Below are 15787 nucleotides of genomic sequence, written 5' to 3' on the forward strand. Positions count from 1 at the left end.
CTGAACAGCGTCGCTTGGCCGCGTCAACTGAGAGTAGCCAGATGAGCGAAGACGGCGAAACTTCTCAGTTGGGATATGCTGAACAGTTGCGGAGAAAGAATGAAAAGGCCAAAGCCAAACGGGCGGCCGAAACACCCGAAGAAAGAGAGGAGCGTCTTGCTAAACGACGCAGAAAAGAAGCTCAAAAGCGGTTTTTGGCCGCGTTCGCAGCCAATGTGAGTGAAGACGACGGAACAACTACGCAAGAGGAGGTAAATACTCGCCGCCACACCGACTACATGTTGAAACTTGGTGAAAGTGTAAGTGCAACCAGAGTGTTCAGCACAGACTTTGTGAACAATCCTTTCGAAAGACTCAGGCACTTGAAGGATTTGACGCCGTGGTAAGTGACGCCATGCGTGAGGCATTGAGTTTGGCATCTGTCGAGATAAGTGGAACCGTCGGTGTGCGTCCGTTTTCGCTTCTGATATCCAGGCTTAACCAAGCTAAGCCACGCCTAACTTTTTTTTTTTTTTTAATGGGCCCGGTCCCGAGTTCCGTTCTAACGCAAGTTGAAAAAATTGGCAGTGGCTTAGCTCTGGTTAAGCATCGATATACAAGCGAAAAGCTACAGTTATGCTTGGATTGGCGTCATGGCTGTCGCAGTTCGCGCACAATGCACTGGGAGCACCACGATAACGGTGTAGGCAAGCGCGTTATATAGCCCTCCTTTCGCATGCGTAGTAACTGTGGTAAACACGCGGCTGCAAGTAGCGTCATACGAGGAAGCCGAGCGCGCGCCGATGTACACAACACGCGCAGAGCCGCACAGCGCGCGAACGACGGCGACCACCTGCGCCTCTCCAGTGACGTCACGCGGCGAGCTCGCGCATGCGGAGCTGTGGCTAAAATTGATCACGGCGCACGTCAGACCCGGTGTTGACTAGCCTAGTGAAGCTTTTCGCTTCGAAATGTGCAGGGTTCTTTAAATGGGAAGGTAAAGGCACAGACGGGGCCTCACCACAGACTGCGAAGATGCAGTCCAATCCAAAATCCAAAGCAGTAACATCAGTAGCATGGCTAAGCGTGTGCGGAAGTGCCCGGCTGCGAAACTCTGGGCTGACGCCCGCCGAGCTTCTGAGCTTGAACGGGAGCGCTAGGGCCGCACGGAGCGTGTCCGTGAAAATGAGGTCGCGAGACTCCAAATGCAAGCCTCGATTGGAGGCCCTAGCTATGGCCTCCGAGATCGCCTGCGCGCGAGCAAAAATCTCTCGGAGGCCATGTCCTAGCAAAGTGTGTCCACTGGTGCGCCGCGCGTGGCGCCACCGCCGCATCGATTCCTCCGCTGCGCTCGCCGCGCAGCTGAGACAGGAGAGGGGTGACGCCGGCGTCGTTCGCAAGGTCTATTGTCGTTCGCTTCGGCGGACGCGGTTTTTGCGGCGCGCGCCTGTTCTTTCAATCTTTCCTTTCACATTTTTCATATGTGCACGTGGCAGCGATTGTAGCTCAGCTGAGCCAGTGGGCATGCCTGTGCACTTTCTTTTCACCCTTCCCTAAGTCTGAACAACAGCTCTATCATCAGTCGTGCGACATGGGAGAGCGGCCGTGGTCAATATGGAAGCAGTACAGGCAAGAGAAAATTCAGTCTTCCGATCCAGAAGTCGTCGCGTGGTACAAGGCCGGTCAGCAGAGACAAAATGAAGCGAGGAAAGCCAAGCGAGCATCAGAGACGCCCGAAGAGCGAGAAGAACGACTCGCTAAGCGGCGACGCCAAACTGCAGAGCGAAAGAAGCGACGCATTGCCACTGAGGTACAACCAGTGGAAGAAGAGAGCCGAACAGAGGAAGAAGTGAACTTGCGGCGGGTGACTGATCACACCATTCGGACGCCCGAAGAACGTGAGGAACGTCTCGCGAAGAGGCGCCGCCAAGCTGCTGAACGACAACGACGGCGTGTCGCTACCGAAATGTCAGTAGCCGAAACTGCTTTCGCTGCGTATATCTTGGCCTAGCAGAGCTAAGCCTCTGCCAATTTTTATTGCGAAAGCAATACTGCTTGCACTTTTCTGCCATCGATGGTCGTGGCGCCTCCTTACACAGCGGCGCGTCACGTGACCGTGTGACGTCACGACAGACCGAGAGACACACCGGCTGCGCCGCTGCCGAGGGAGGGCGCTCGCTAGAGCGGGATGTGTGTGTATATCCAGCCGGGGCACCTTTGGTAGGCGCCCACCCGTTACAAAGGGAAGGCTACATCATCATCATCATAAAACGAGGGGGGGGGGGGGGGGGCTGCAGCTGCGCTCCTCTCAGTGCGCTATGTCGTATGATGTGTACAAGGCGAGGCTGGAACGATCTGCTGCGGCCAAGCGACGGCGCCGCGCCGAAGAAACAGACGAAGAACGGGAAGAACGGCTAGCTAAACAACGTGCGTATGCAGCCGCCTGGTGAGCACGCCGGTCAACATCGCTTGATGCGGGTGCGTCTACAATTGCAGGGCCAAGTTTAATGAGTGGTGTTAACGGTAGCGAAACTATGGAGATAGCCAGTTTAGAGACAAGTTTCATGGACGCTCTTAATGCCGAAGATACTTCAATGGGTGAAGAATCTATGAATAGTATGGAACGACACAATTTCAACAGAAGAAAACGCCGTGCTGAAGAAACGCCGGAACAGAGAGAAGAGCGGCTTGCTGAAAGAAGAGCGCAGTATGCAGCCAAGAAGGGAGAATGCAACGAGGCAAGACGAAAGCGGTGAGCCCAAGCAAAGGAAGCGCGCCTGAACATCGCGGTCAGTCGAGACGGTGACATTGTGGCTCAGCGACGCGAAGAACAAGAGAGGAGTTCGAGTTTGCTACGCATGAATTCCAGCCAGGGAGGTATTGCTTTCGCAATCTTCCAGGCTTAACCAAGCTAAGCCACAGCCAATTTTTTTTGGCTGTGGCTCGCTACAAAACACCACAGTGTTTTGTAGCGAGAGTTGCACTATGCCAGACGCTGCGCCTCTTCGGCATGGTCGCACTTTCGCCGTGCCGTGGTTGTGGTTGCTCCTCGGCAGTGGTCGCGCCGACCTTGAGCCGTTGCCTAGCGACCGCCGCAGCTGGCGGGCGTCGCCGCTCGGCGCGCCATCTGGCATGACGTCACTCCGCCGTTGCGCTCGTCGTGGAGCAGACGCCGCTAGCCTCGCCAGTAGTGCGCATGTGTAATAGAGGGAGAGGGGGTGGTGTCGTAGCATGGTCGTAGCGGGAGGCGAGCCGTTATGGAGAGCGATGAGTCGGCTAGGCTGAAAGAAGCCAGGCATCGGCGTCGGAACGAAACGAGGAGGAGACAGCGTGCCGAAGAGACCGCTGTAGAGCGTGTCAACCGTCTCGATAAGCGTCGTAATGACTACGCGGCTAGACGAGCGCGCTTAGCCTCCGACAGTGAATCCGCGACGGTCAAAGACCACGTGCCGAGTTCGGCGTCTCTGAAGGAAGCCAGACTTCAGCGATGGAACGAAAGAAGGCGGAGACGGCGTGCCGAAGAGACCGAAGAAGAGCGTGCCGAACGGCTCGAGAAGCGTCGTAATGATGACGCGGCTAGACGAGCTCGGTTAGCCTCCGCTAGTGAATCCGTGACGGTCGAATCATCAGTAGCATTACATTGCTTAACCACAGCGAAGCCAAAGTGTAGTCATGGCCTGTAGCTCTCGCTTCGGGTTTAACCAGAGCTAAACCACAGCCAATTTTTTCATCTTCTAGAGCCACTTGAACAGCGTCGCGCATGAACCCGTGCACGCGACGCTCCAGGAAAGCGAGCTCAGCAACGCGTGGCGCATTCGCTGACTTGCAGCAATGCCCAAAGACAGGTGTGGAATCAATTCTTTGCAGGCGTGTCGCCAGAGCTTCGGAGCATAGCGAGACCAGTGATGCAGCCGAGGGCGTTGAAAAAGCGATCTGGCGAGGACGAGCCTTAGGTCGTCAACGGAAAAGATTGCGTCGTCAGGACCCCACGGTGCGCGAAGCTGAGGCGGCGAGACGCTGGAGGGAGGCGGTATGTGCGCACGGCCTTTGTCCACCTTGTCTTTGATGCTGTGGCATATGAGCAGTGGTCGCACTTCCTCTTGTCACCACACTGGTGGCCGAAGGCAGGAAAGTCGGAGAATGTATTTTTGCGCATTTTTTTTTTTAAATGATTGATTTGATATGTGCGCCGGCATGTGTGCAGGTAGTTTTAGTGGCAGCACCACAGTGCCCTGAGCCTCAGCTGCTTTTAGGGCATCAGTAGTTGAGTGTTTTGGCATCGCAGTGCGGTAAACACGGTAACGATGACAAGTGCGACCATACTGCAAACATGGCTAGGCAAGCCTGCCAACAGTAGCAACGATGACATGTTACCGTATTTGCCATAGGGCTGTACGGCAGTGCTAAAATTATTTGATAGGTGCTTGTTGTGATGGGTCTGCTATTCACATCAGTTCTCATGTCTCTCGGCTTTCTTCCTTGTGCAGGTGCCACTGCACAGTGTTGCCAAATCCCATGGTCAAAAAGTAGTTGAAACAACAAAAAGGAAGCTGAAACGCAGATACTTTCCCAAGTACTCTTACAGTGTATATTTGGCATATGTAGCATTTTGAAGCCGCAATATTTTGGTCTGTTGTGATGCTGCCAACTGTGTTCACTAGTGGTTTTAAAAGGTCATGCAGCACCAAATTTGTGTTGAGGTTTTATTTTAGCTGATAAAGGCACACGGTGGGCCTCGGGAACAGCAGCATCAGTGTTTTTTAAATATTCTGTCATGGTATTGCCTCTTCATCTGGAACATAAGAGAATGCACGAAACCTCCTTGTCACTTTGCGCACAGAGCGGTGACGTGTTTTCGGCTGTGTCATTTGCTGTGAGCGCACGTGACATAACTTTTGGTGAGAATAGGGCTGTAATAAATTACTTAATTAATATCTTACTTAATAATACTTAATTAATAATACTAATTAATACTTAATATCTTCTCCAGTGCTGTTGTTCCTAAGCACCCATTGTGATGAAAGAAAATTGAGAACAAATGAACTGTGTGTCGCAGCTGCCGAGGGCTCTTTTGAAGCTACCCAAGATGTAGTTGCCATCTTGCCTAGTCACCTGTATAGATATAAGGTTGGCTCCCAGTGTCTCTGCTGTCTGTATCTAGCACTTACGGCAAAAAATTTGTCAGTACATATTAAGTCATTGAACTTATCATTCGCGAATTAACCAATCCATGTGGCACTTGGTGGCATAAGCAAGAAACAGCCCATGGAGGTCCAAGTAGCAGACGTCCCTCGCCAGCCTAATGCTAATGGAGCTGCGAAAAAGGGGAAAAAAAAGGAAGCCAATTATGCAGCGTTTCGCCGCGCATATTAGCGTAGTTGCATCACTTTTCATAAATTTCCTTCGTGCTGTAACAGTCGGTGCCAGATGATTTGATGCAATGCGAATATCCTTTTCAGAAGTGGTGCTGACAATACTGTCTATTCTCTCCAGGTCTTGTGGTATGATTTCTTCTTTCCTGATGTCTAATATTTCCCCCTAAGCTTCCTATGATGCACAACTCTTGTGCAGCTGTTGTGCTCGATCGATCTTTTGTCATCGCAGTGTCAGCACGCATAGGCAACTCCTGTGAAAACTGTGATAATAGTACATTTCGAGCCCGTGCAACTAAGATAAAGCTATCAACAAAAGTATGTAAGGGGAAAATCTATGACAGTTGGCTTCTTTTGCTGCATCTTCTCTTAGTAGCACCTGGCTCAATCTTGTACCCCGCATTAAGAGAGAGGCCTCATGCGTGACAGCTCGCCTATACAGCTGTTCACATTCCATACTGCAACGTTGTTCACTTGAAGCATAGATTCTGTATGGATAGTTTTGTCGGTGGGATTGGCAGTGGTTTAGGGTGACGTTCATCCTTGAGCGCTGCGGCAGGGGGGAGTTACTCCAAGACTACCATTCACTCATGGCCACTAGTGTCATCTATCGCCTATTCACGCAAGTGATTAAGAATTGGCTGAGTGGTTGGGCCGAAGCTGAACAGTGTCTGTCAGAAATCCAGAATGGGTTTTGCCGCGGCCATCGCATTGAGGCCAAGGATGTTTACCGTATGTTCTTGAGTGTGTCAGCAGTCTGTGCAAATTGCAGTGGGCCATGCAGTGTAGACTTGGGTCCTCAGAGTATGCGTGCCCGTTTTACTGTTGCAGGCGTCATTTCTAAGCACAAGGTTGCTCGTACTGTTATTTTTATCGCCTGACTCTGCCTTCTGTTGATGGAACAGAACCTCATGAACAAAAGAATATGATAGTAAGCAATTTTGGTGATGCTTTCCTTATTTTCCTGGCACATCCTAATGAATGGAATAGTTTGGTTGTCCATAGTCTTTGACAAGCACTCAGTGTGCCCTTTTTTGTATTGTGAACCATTTTTGAGGAGATAGCTCCTGCTGCCTGTCTCTTTGAAGCAGATAAACTGAGATAACAGCAAAAAAAAAAAAAATGATGAGACAGTGTTGTTCTATCGTTCTCTCTTGTCATTGTTTTGGTTGCGCTGTCTCAAACAACGAATCAGCACCTACTTGCCCAGTCATCAGTTTTAGCTGCTTTAATTTGTTGTACTTCCTAAGACATAGTAAGCTTCCAGTGCTGCAGTTTTTTTTAGTTGTACTCTCGTCAACGAAAGCAGGCACTTATCATGCACTTACCCGAGCTGTTCGATCATAGACACTGTGCTTGCCGTAGCCATCGCAATGTTCACCATGATCTTGATGAAAGAATAAACTCGCTGAATGTGATCTTTGAAGCAGTTCATTGGGAAAACACTCAGCAGTGTCTCAGTGCAAGCCTTGTGTCTACCTGTGGCCACCTTGCTTGGCAGCTCAGAGCTCTTGCACCAGATTGTGCCATAGCACTCTGCTTATACCTTGTGTTCTGGTCCCTATGAGGGGAGCAAGAAGTTTCAGATGTTGTGCAGTGTTTTTTGAAGCGTTATAAATGTTGCAACCACTCTCCATCATGGTAGCAAAATGCTCCAAAATTGAAGGATATTTTGTAGAAAAAGTAGGCTTCCTTGAGAGAGCTGGTAGACTTTGTGTAGTTACCTGTGTGTCTTGTTAACCTTATCCTTTCTTTTTAGAGCGCAACTCTTAGGCGTCCGTTTCGCGGCGTCGCCGTTGTCCGTTGTAACCAGGAGAGGGCAAAAGCGCAACCTCCTCCCCTCCTTAGCAAGAAAAAAAAAAACAGCACCGCGTGGACGGCTCTCGCCAACGCGCGTCATAAAACGGGGGAGAAGGAACCCCTGGAGAGTGACTAGCGTTGTGTGTTTGGCTGCCCCCTCTCCCACCACTCGCTGACGCGGCGCGTGGGTCCGTCGATTGTTCTAGGCTGTTCTAGTCGTTTCTTAACGATTTTGACGAAGAGGGCGTAGCCTTGCATGTGCTAAGTGTACACATACACTGTGTGCATGTGCACGCCTGCCTTGGTGCGAAGAACAGACAGACGTGGAGCGAGCCTATATAAGAAGGGCGTTGACTACCTGAGGTGCCGTTTAAGCTTCAGTGAACAAATTGTTTTTTTTTTTCTTCTTTTCCAGGCCGAAGGTGAGGCGTCTGCAGCCAGGACTTCTTCGCAGACCTCTGGTGATGACGGGGCGCATTCCTCGGGCGTCTTGGCCGAAGGGGAACCTGAATTGGTGGCGGGTTGCTGCGCTGCCTGTGGCTCCCCCATAACTGTTCTTCCCGTGCCGGGAGTGAGCACTCAGACCGAAACAAAGCAGCAAGGTAAGCAGGGTGCTTCTCAGTGTTGAGGGACCCCCGGCACTTATTCCGGCCGGCCGCGTTTTTTTGCAGCAACTCAGACACCAGCACTCGCGAGTGCAAGAGGGACACAAACTCACCATGGCCTGTAGTCGGGGACGTTTGTGACCTGCATACCTCCCAAGATCGGGACCACCGTTTTGAGGTATACTGGCAAGGTCCTTGCGTTTCACTCCTGCTGGGTTTCTAAATGTTTTCGCTTTTGGCTGCAGGCTTGCGGTGTTTGCAGCTGTCTCAGCCATTCTGCAACCATGCCCTGCTGTTGAGTCAGCTGGCAGAAGGTCCTTGCGTGGCCATTTGAGTCGGAACAGCGGGGGCACTCATTCCGATGCTGGATCACAGAAGGTATGCTGAGCTTGTGCATTTTAGCATGATAATTGCTGGTCCTTAAGGGTAACGGAGTGGATTCCAAGAGAAGGCAAGCGTAGCAGGGGACGGCAGAAAGTTAGGTGGGTGGATGAGATTGAGAAGTTTGCGGGAATGCGGTGGCCGCTACTGGCGAAAGACAGGGTTAATTGGAGAGATATGGGAGAGGCCTTTGCCCTGCAGTGGGCGTAGTCAGGCTGATGATGACGATGACATATTTGCATATTTACTTTATTTGCATCTGTATGCTGTCTTAACTAGGTATGCGAGTGCCTGGAAAAAAATCTTGAGGAATTGGGAGGGAGATTTTTTTTTTTTTTTCGGTTTTGAATTGTCCAGAAGGAAGGAAAAACCACCACAATTTCCAAGCAGAGTTATCTGCACAGTATCTCCTCACTGTGCACCGTAAAAGTTGGTTTAAATGGGCTCTTTGGGTGTCTGGAGCCGTTCGTATGGTGGTGAGGTCTTTGTAGCGACCAACCGGTGGCGTCAGACGCATGACGGCTCCTCCGAATTCCCCCATCGTCTGCGACTTGTGAAAGAAACTGGTCGAAGTTCGGTAACGTGCAAAGCAAGCTGAGCAACAGGCTTGCAGGAGAGAGTGTTCAAAAACTTGTGTTTGTGCACTGGGGAAAGGAGCATAAGCAAGCATTTTCATACCTAACAGTGACGACTCGGACTGATGAAATGCTTTGCGTTGACTGTATTTTATGCAGTATGTCACCATTCTTTCCCGAAAAAACTCTGTAGCATCTTTATTTTGAAGTGACGATATAATTCTTTACTTAATTCTGAGTTACAAAGTAAATGTACTTAATGAAAGCTATTCTTGTTTGTTTCCAAAATTTCGTATTTTTCTGAAGAAAAAAAAATATTCCAAGCGTTCTAAATTTCTTCAAATTTTACCATCTCTAATCATAACCATAACTTACACCTGTTGTCCGATAAATTTGTCATTGCTAGGTTAGCACGAGTCTTTAGCCTAACTGAGGCTTGAGTCGCAATGTGTGCTTGTAGAAGAGTGCCCCCACTGCCTTCGTTAGTGTGCGCCCACCTGGCAACCCAAGAGTCGTGGGTTCGAATCAGACATTTTACTTGAAACCAATTACTTTATAAAGTTTCGTTGTTTGACACATGTGCCAACCTTTAATTCACATTGCAAGCGCTTCTTTCCATTATTTTCATTCCAGGCATTCACGCGTCATGGGGTTTCTCGAGAAAACGTCATTGCTGCCTCTTTCACTGAATGGGAGTGCTATCGCTGTAAAACCGTCAAGAGATAGCAGTCAGGGATAATAGCTTAGGCACTCTGCCCGGCCAGACACCAGCAAGCACGCAAACTGTACCAACAGAAACACTGCGAAGTCCAGAAAGAACCCGCACGTTCGGCTGCAAGGCGCTGTGCTTAGGGTGAGCTTGTCGCAACAGGATTGTGAGTATGCAGCGATTTCGCTGCAGGTTTGGTGCAGCTGATGAGGTGTATGGGAAGTAATTAAAATTTTACTGCTGTGTAACAACTGCACCTGTTCACTGCGCTGAATGACACTATGGCGCAACACGCCTGTCAGTTGCATTGCACTTCGTGTTCATAGTACTCAAGCACCATGGCCGGTAAATGAAGTGCACTCTCACAGTTCGCAGACTTTGTGCAGTAGAGAGAGCAGTCGCCGCAGACTGCAGGTCTAATGAGAGGAATGAGATGCTGTACAGAAGGAGGATTTCAGGTGAAGAGATTGGGGTCAGTGGTGGTTTGTAATTGTCTCCAGGAAACAGCCTGCTTCCTGTCGAGGGAACTGTGTGGTGGTGGGTACGTTGTGCGTGCACCCCTGAGGTAGTTGAGTAGGGCCGCTTAGTTGAGTGGCACTGTCGCTGTCTTGTTGGCCGATGTGGATGCTCAGTGTGTGTAGCCTCGAGCAATTTGGTCGGCCTTGAAATTACCGGCGATGCGTGCATGACCCAGGCCCCAGATAGTGTAATGTGGCTCGTCGCTGTGGCCACCTGTCTACAAAATGTGGGTTGCGGCCTGGTAAACTCGGCCGTTGGTGTAGCTGCAGCAGATCTCTTGTGAATCTGTGGTGATTGTGAGAGAGCGATTGGTTCTGCTGACTTCCAGGACCACTGGAGCTGTGGCAGCTTCTTTGGCGTCCGTTACCGTGCAGCTCTAGAGCGATGCGCTGGTGTGTTCCTATAGGGTGGAGTTGACCATGGGCATGAATGCATCGTTTGTGTAGGTGGCGGCGTCGACATATACAGTCGATCCCGGATATGTCGAACTTGAAGGGGATCGCGAAAAAGTTGGATATATCAATAATTTTAAATATAAAATATGCCTTTTGATGTTTATTTCAAAATTGCGCATATCTCGTAAGATTTCCCTGGGAGCGTGACAAGTGGGAACTTACCCATTTGCTCCTACAAAGTCCACAAAAAACTAAAGTTCAGCTCCCTGACCACTGCACTTTATTTCGCAAGAAAAAAGTCCGTGAGCTTAGCTTGCCTCTTCTTCTGCACCAGAAAGCGTGTTCCATTGCGCCACAACAGCAACGAATGACGCTGAATGCAGGTGCAAGTTCAGCCGCATTACATGGTGGCTGGGTCTCCTCGCCAGAATCTTCACTACTGCTCGGGTCCGTTTCCTTAGTAGCGATGATGTCAGCCACTATCTCAGTATCAGCACGATCTGCAACGGCTTGCATGTCGTTGTCAGCACTGACAAAATCTTGTGCTGCTGCGTCGTCTGGGACGGCGCCTGCGAACGCTGAGAGCTCGCGAAACTCGGTGTCTGGGCATCCAGCACCGTCGTCTTCTGTGTCTAGGCACCTGTCGTCTGAAGCCACCACAAACGCTGCTTTGTGGACGCAGTTCACCATTGTGCATTGCTTCACGTCATTCCAGGCACCAGTCAGCATCTGTATGGCTCCTAGGAGGTCCACCTTGAGTTCGATTCTCATCCGAATTTGATTAGGAGCCTTTGCACTAGTCAGTGTCTGTAAAAAACCTTAAACGCTTTCACTATGCCCTGATCAAGAGGTTGGAGCTTCGCCGTTGTATTTGGTGCCAGAAATTTGATGGTGATCTGCTTCTACTGGCAGACAACATGATGGGCAGAACAGTTGTCGAGAAGAGAAACTTTGTGGCCTGACTTCTCTGATTTGGCATCCCTCGTTCGGAGCCACTCGGTGAAAAGATAGCGTATAATCCAAGCCTTCTTATTAGGTGCGTATCAAACTGGGAGTCCTTTCGTGTTTTCGAAACAACACGGTGACCTGCTTTTGCTGAAAACCAGTGGCCGCAGTTTGCAAGACCCATCCATATTTGAAGCGAGCAAAATGGAGACGCGAACTTTGCTGTTCTTTCCACCATGGCATGCACTGCCCTTCAGGTGCGGAGTCCTATTTGGCAGTGTTTGCCAAAACAGTGCTGTCTCATCTGCGTCGAATATTTGCGACGGCGAAAAGCAGTCAGAAATCTCGGGCCAATTTTCGGACAGCCACTTCTCCTTGTCAATGCTGCTGGTCGCCTCGCTTTCACCCGGGAGGGTCTTTCCGATGATGCTGTAGCAACTCTTGAAACGCTGCTGCCAACCAGTGCCACCAGTGAAGCTCTCTTCTCTGAAGGCTACAGCTGTGTTTTTTTGCATTCATGGCTCCCGAACACACGACCAAAGCGAAAAGAAAACACACAGCACCACACAAGTTACAAGTGAACTCACATTGGCCTCACAAACAGGGTGAAAAGAACGACCACTGCACCGCAATCAGTACCACACCAGTCACATGCCCAAGCAGCGCCAACAGCAGAGACAGCCAAAACGTTGGCGACACCTAGCTGACGTCGCTTGTTTTGGCTACGCCAGCAGAGTCAGCCAACCAGCATGCAGAATTCTGACGTCTGCGGGACTGTGGCCAGCACGGTTTCCCTCTTCCCTGCCCCCTTACATGCCCCATGGCCATTCCTATTTTCTTTCACACCCCACAAAGTTCATCTCATGTGACATTTAATTGTGCAGCTCTGCACGAAGGTGTCCAAGGCTAGCGCCGTGCACTACATGAGATTTCGGGATGATCCTGAACTCTATTAGGAGAAGCCCATTTGCAGGATGCCAGCAATGGGAGAAACCCGCTTCCAGGGTGGGGCGTATTAAGGAGAAGTGCACTTGCGGGGCCGCGGCGCGGCGCGGAGTTCGATATATGAAATAGGGGATGCACGGAAGTTCGATAAACGCAAACAGATTTGCATTACTTTTAGATGGGATTATCAAGGGAATTTTTCAGGTATTCGATATAGGCAACAATTCAATATATTCAGATTCGATATATCCGGGATCGACTGTAGTATGACGGTGTCTTCGTGAGCATAGGCCTTGATTATGATGTTTGCTCTTGCTCGACATTGGCCTTGGTGAAGAGTGGGGTCCTTATTCCGGCGATTGGCGCTGCCATGGACGTCATGCGGAGCTCGTCCGGTATGGGGACTGTGGGAGCGCGCGCGTGGCTGTCTTTGTAGCACAGTCAACTGAGAAGGGCTTGCCTGGTGGTAGTCAGCTGGTGCCTTAATGTTTGAGCGTCTAGCTAGAGCTCACTCAGCACAGGCTATGTGTTCAGAAGGTAGAGTGTCATGCACATGGCAGTGGCCGTGCTGTGGGGAAGCCCCTGCGCTGCTTTGAAGACTTTTCTGAGAAGGGCATTAATTTGTTCCCTTTCTCATGTTCCCAATCCTGGTCCAGATCCAGGTCGGCATCCTCCACCTGATGCCCGCCATCCCTTCCCGGGCTCCTGGCACAGGGCAGAGCCCCCCAGAAAGAAGACCACCGACAAGAAGACGAACTAGGTGAGCTGAGGAGCAGTTACGATCTCGCTCGGTGCTCCTCACAGCCCACTACACACACCCCACACTAAGACACCGTAGATGAGCTGGCTGGCAGCGGCTGCTGTCGATCAGATGACATGATTTGCCTGACATGATTTGACATGATTTTGTGCACTCAGCATCGCGACAAGACAGAAATTGCGAAGGGTTACCGCAGCGGAAGCGTTGACTTCAATGCTAGTGGTGCAACAGCTGTTAGTAAGAATTTGAAGGGATTATTTTAGTGCAGCTATAATCGATTATAAGTATCGATTATAAGTATTAATTATAAACAAAGATAGTTATATGAGCCCCCGAGAACGAGAAGCACCACATGGCACTGTCTCTACGTCCTGGCAAAACCCCGCCCCGGAATTGTGTGTCAGCTGATGCAAATCTGTTCAAAAAAGTTTTTGTCATAGCAACGTGTAACACCTTGCAAAGCAGTTCTTCGGGTTTTCGTCCACTTTCACATTTTCTTCTATTCGCGTAATATTTCTCTTTGGAACAAAAAAAGGCCCGTAATGCACCCGCCCTTGTAAGATAAGTTTAATCAACCCAGTGCCACGGCCAGTCTTGAGAGGTACACATTTCTTCTGCACTCCCCTCGAGATTGAACTCGAGACTGTCTGTGCCAGCGCTGATGTGCTTTGACTTGTCAATAGATGGCGCTGATGTGTGCACGTGTTTAAAGCCCCTAAATAAACTAAAAGTAGCGACATCTCCTCCCTCCTCCTCCTCCTATGCCGGCGCTCCTTCTCTCGGCTTCTCCCGGGCGCCAACGGTGGCGGCACCTAGGCCGGGAGCAGCTAGCAGACGCTCCCAACCGTCGCCTTTTGGCGCCCGGCAGACCACGCGCCCAAATGAACTTTGTGTTGCGTTTTGTGACTTGGCCTCACTCAGAATGACATCATGAAATGAGAGATTGAAAAATCAGTTACAGTAATAACTGCCCAGACCAACGTTGGATTGCCTTATAGAAAGTTCTTGTTCTTCGATCGCTTTGACTGCGGAGCACACGGTGGAAGAGGCGCGCGCGAGCGAGTTCGCGGCACTAGAGTGACTACCATCGCTCGACGAGTGGCTTTCTCGTCGCTTGCGCTTTGGCGCGCAGCGGACCGCGCGCCCGCACGATTTTTGTTGCATTTTCTGCCTCCGATTCGGCCGCATTGAGATTGTGGCGTGGGGCATACAAGGCACGAAAAAAAATATAGAGCGTGACCTTTCATAACTGAAAAAAGAATACGCAAGTGTTAACACGTCACCACTCTGCATTAAAAGCCATGAGGAACTTTTCCAATGTCGAACTTTGGAAATGGTCGGGATCATTGCGCGCGCCCCTGCGTTAGCGATTCATTTGACACCACCTATCCACGTTACATAGCTCCACGCAGCGTGATTTTCGCAGGAATTCGCGACAGCGACGACGGCCTCAACCCAAAATGTCTGAAACTATGTTTACAGAGGTCCTTGCTTGCATTCTCAAGTATTATCCACACAGATATCGAGTATTCAAGCGACAGGTGCGTTAATGTGCCTAGGCACAGTAACGCCCGATTTCGGTTTAGAACCCTGCTTGAAAAATACGTTCAGCAATGCGCGCAACATGAAAGCTAGACCTTAATCGCAAGCAGCATGAGCAGCAGGAGCTTCAACAGCAAGTACCACACCTTTGGTGTCGAGTTCGTGAGCGAAAGAGTGCAACTGTAACAAAACAAATACGTCTAGCGATGCGTTCAACATGAAAGCTAGACCTGCACCGCGAGCAGCATGAGCAGAGTAGGCTCAAACAGCGAGTACCGCGCCTTTAGTATCGAGTTCGTGAGCCCAGGAGTTCCGCTGCAGCAACACAAATACGGCAAGCAATGCGCGCAACATCAAGCCTGGACCTGCATAGCGGGCAACGTAAACGGCGGGGCTCAAACAACATGCGAACGAGCCCGACTGCAACCAAGCCGACACGCCGCGCACTGCGAGCAACATTAAACCTGCACTTCAGCACGGATTTCGTACCCGCTAGCGATCGAGTCTATTTAAAATCATGCCAAACGGCATTTAGTGCGAATAAAGACTGCAGCCGCTGGCGCTTCACACCAAATCATCCGAAAAAACACGACTGACAACTGAAAAACGACCACTTATCGCACAAAGACGCGGATCCACAACATTATCGAAGTTTGCCCGGCCGATCCTGTGCTGCCAAACCTTTCGGCGAGCCGCGTTGCTTTTTCTGGAAGGAAGTACAAAAAATCTTTTGCCACTGCCACCTCGGTTGTTGCATCTATACGGGCAACAGAAGCTCGGCATCGCCGCAACACGTAGACGCCGTCAAAGATGAAAAAAAAAACGCTTCCCGCCAAAACTGTTGCACAGAAAGAAAATGAAGCGCGACTCCCAGCCCCGGCAATGGCGCCGGCGTCTGCTGCTGAGCCAAAAAGCGCGCGCTAACACGCGACTATGGCGCCTCGGCCAATGGGAGGCTCGATTCTCCGGCGGCGCGCCAGGAGAGGAGGAGTGTCGGAAAGTTCAAAGCTTTTCGCTACTTTTGTTTCATTGAGGGGCTTTACACGTGTTTGCTATGGCACGGAAAACTAAAAAGCATAGTGTGTGCGCCGCGCTTGCAACTCGGTGAGCGATGTATATACAAGCTTGCTGCGTACGCTCAACTACTGCCAGCTAGGGCGCTTGGTGAAGATACGAGATGAAAGAGACCTGAGAGACACGATTCTGTGATGCATTAGCCCCATGAAAAATAACAGGTAACCCAGATCTTGTGATATTTAG

The 15787-nt window shown here is 50.5% G+C and overlaps 1 protein-coding gene across 1 annotated transcript in view; it reads left to right on the top strand.

Moving 5' to 3' along the window:
- The window catches only part of LOC149370244 (uncharacterized), a 125044-nt gene that overhangs the window by 12019 nt on the left and 97238 nt on the right, over positions 1 to 15787 (top strand). The window contains exons 2-4 of the mRNA XM_089577405.1: positions 3847 to 4009; positions 7567 to 7753; positions 8019 to 8134. Coding sequence (XP_089433531.1) covers positions 3847 to 4009; positions 7567 to 7753; positions 8019 to 8134 — 466 coding nt within the window. The remainder of the gene's footprint in view (positions 1 to 3846; positions 4010 to 7566; positions 7754 to 8018; positions 8135 to 15787) is intronic.

The sequence above is a fragment of the Amblyomma mixtum genome, chromosome 1 (assembly GCF_055824585.1).
Source record: "Amblyomma mixtum isolate Tamu chromosome 1, ASM5582458v1, whole genome shotgun sequence".
Taxonomy (NCBI): Eukaryota; Metazoa; Arthropoda; class Arachnida; order Ixodida; family Ixodidae; genus Amblyomma; species Amblyomma mixtum.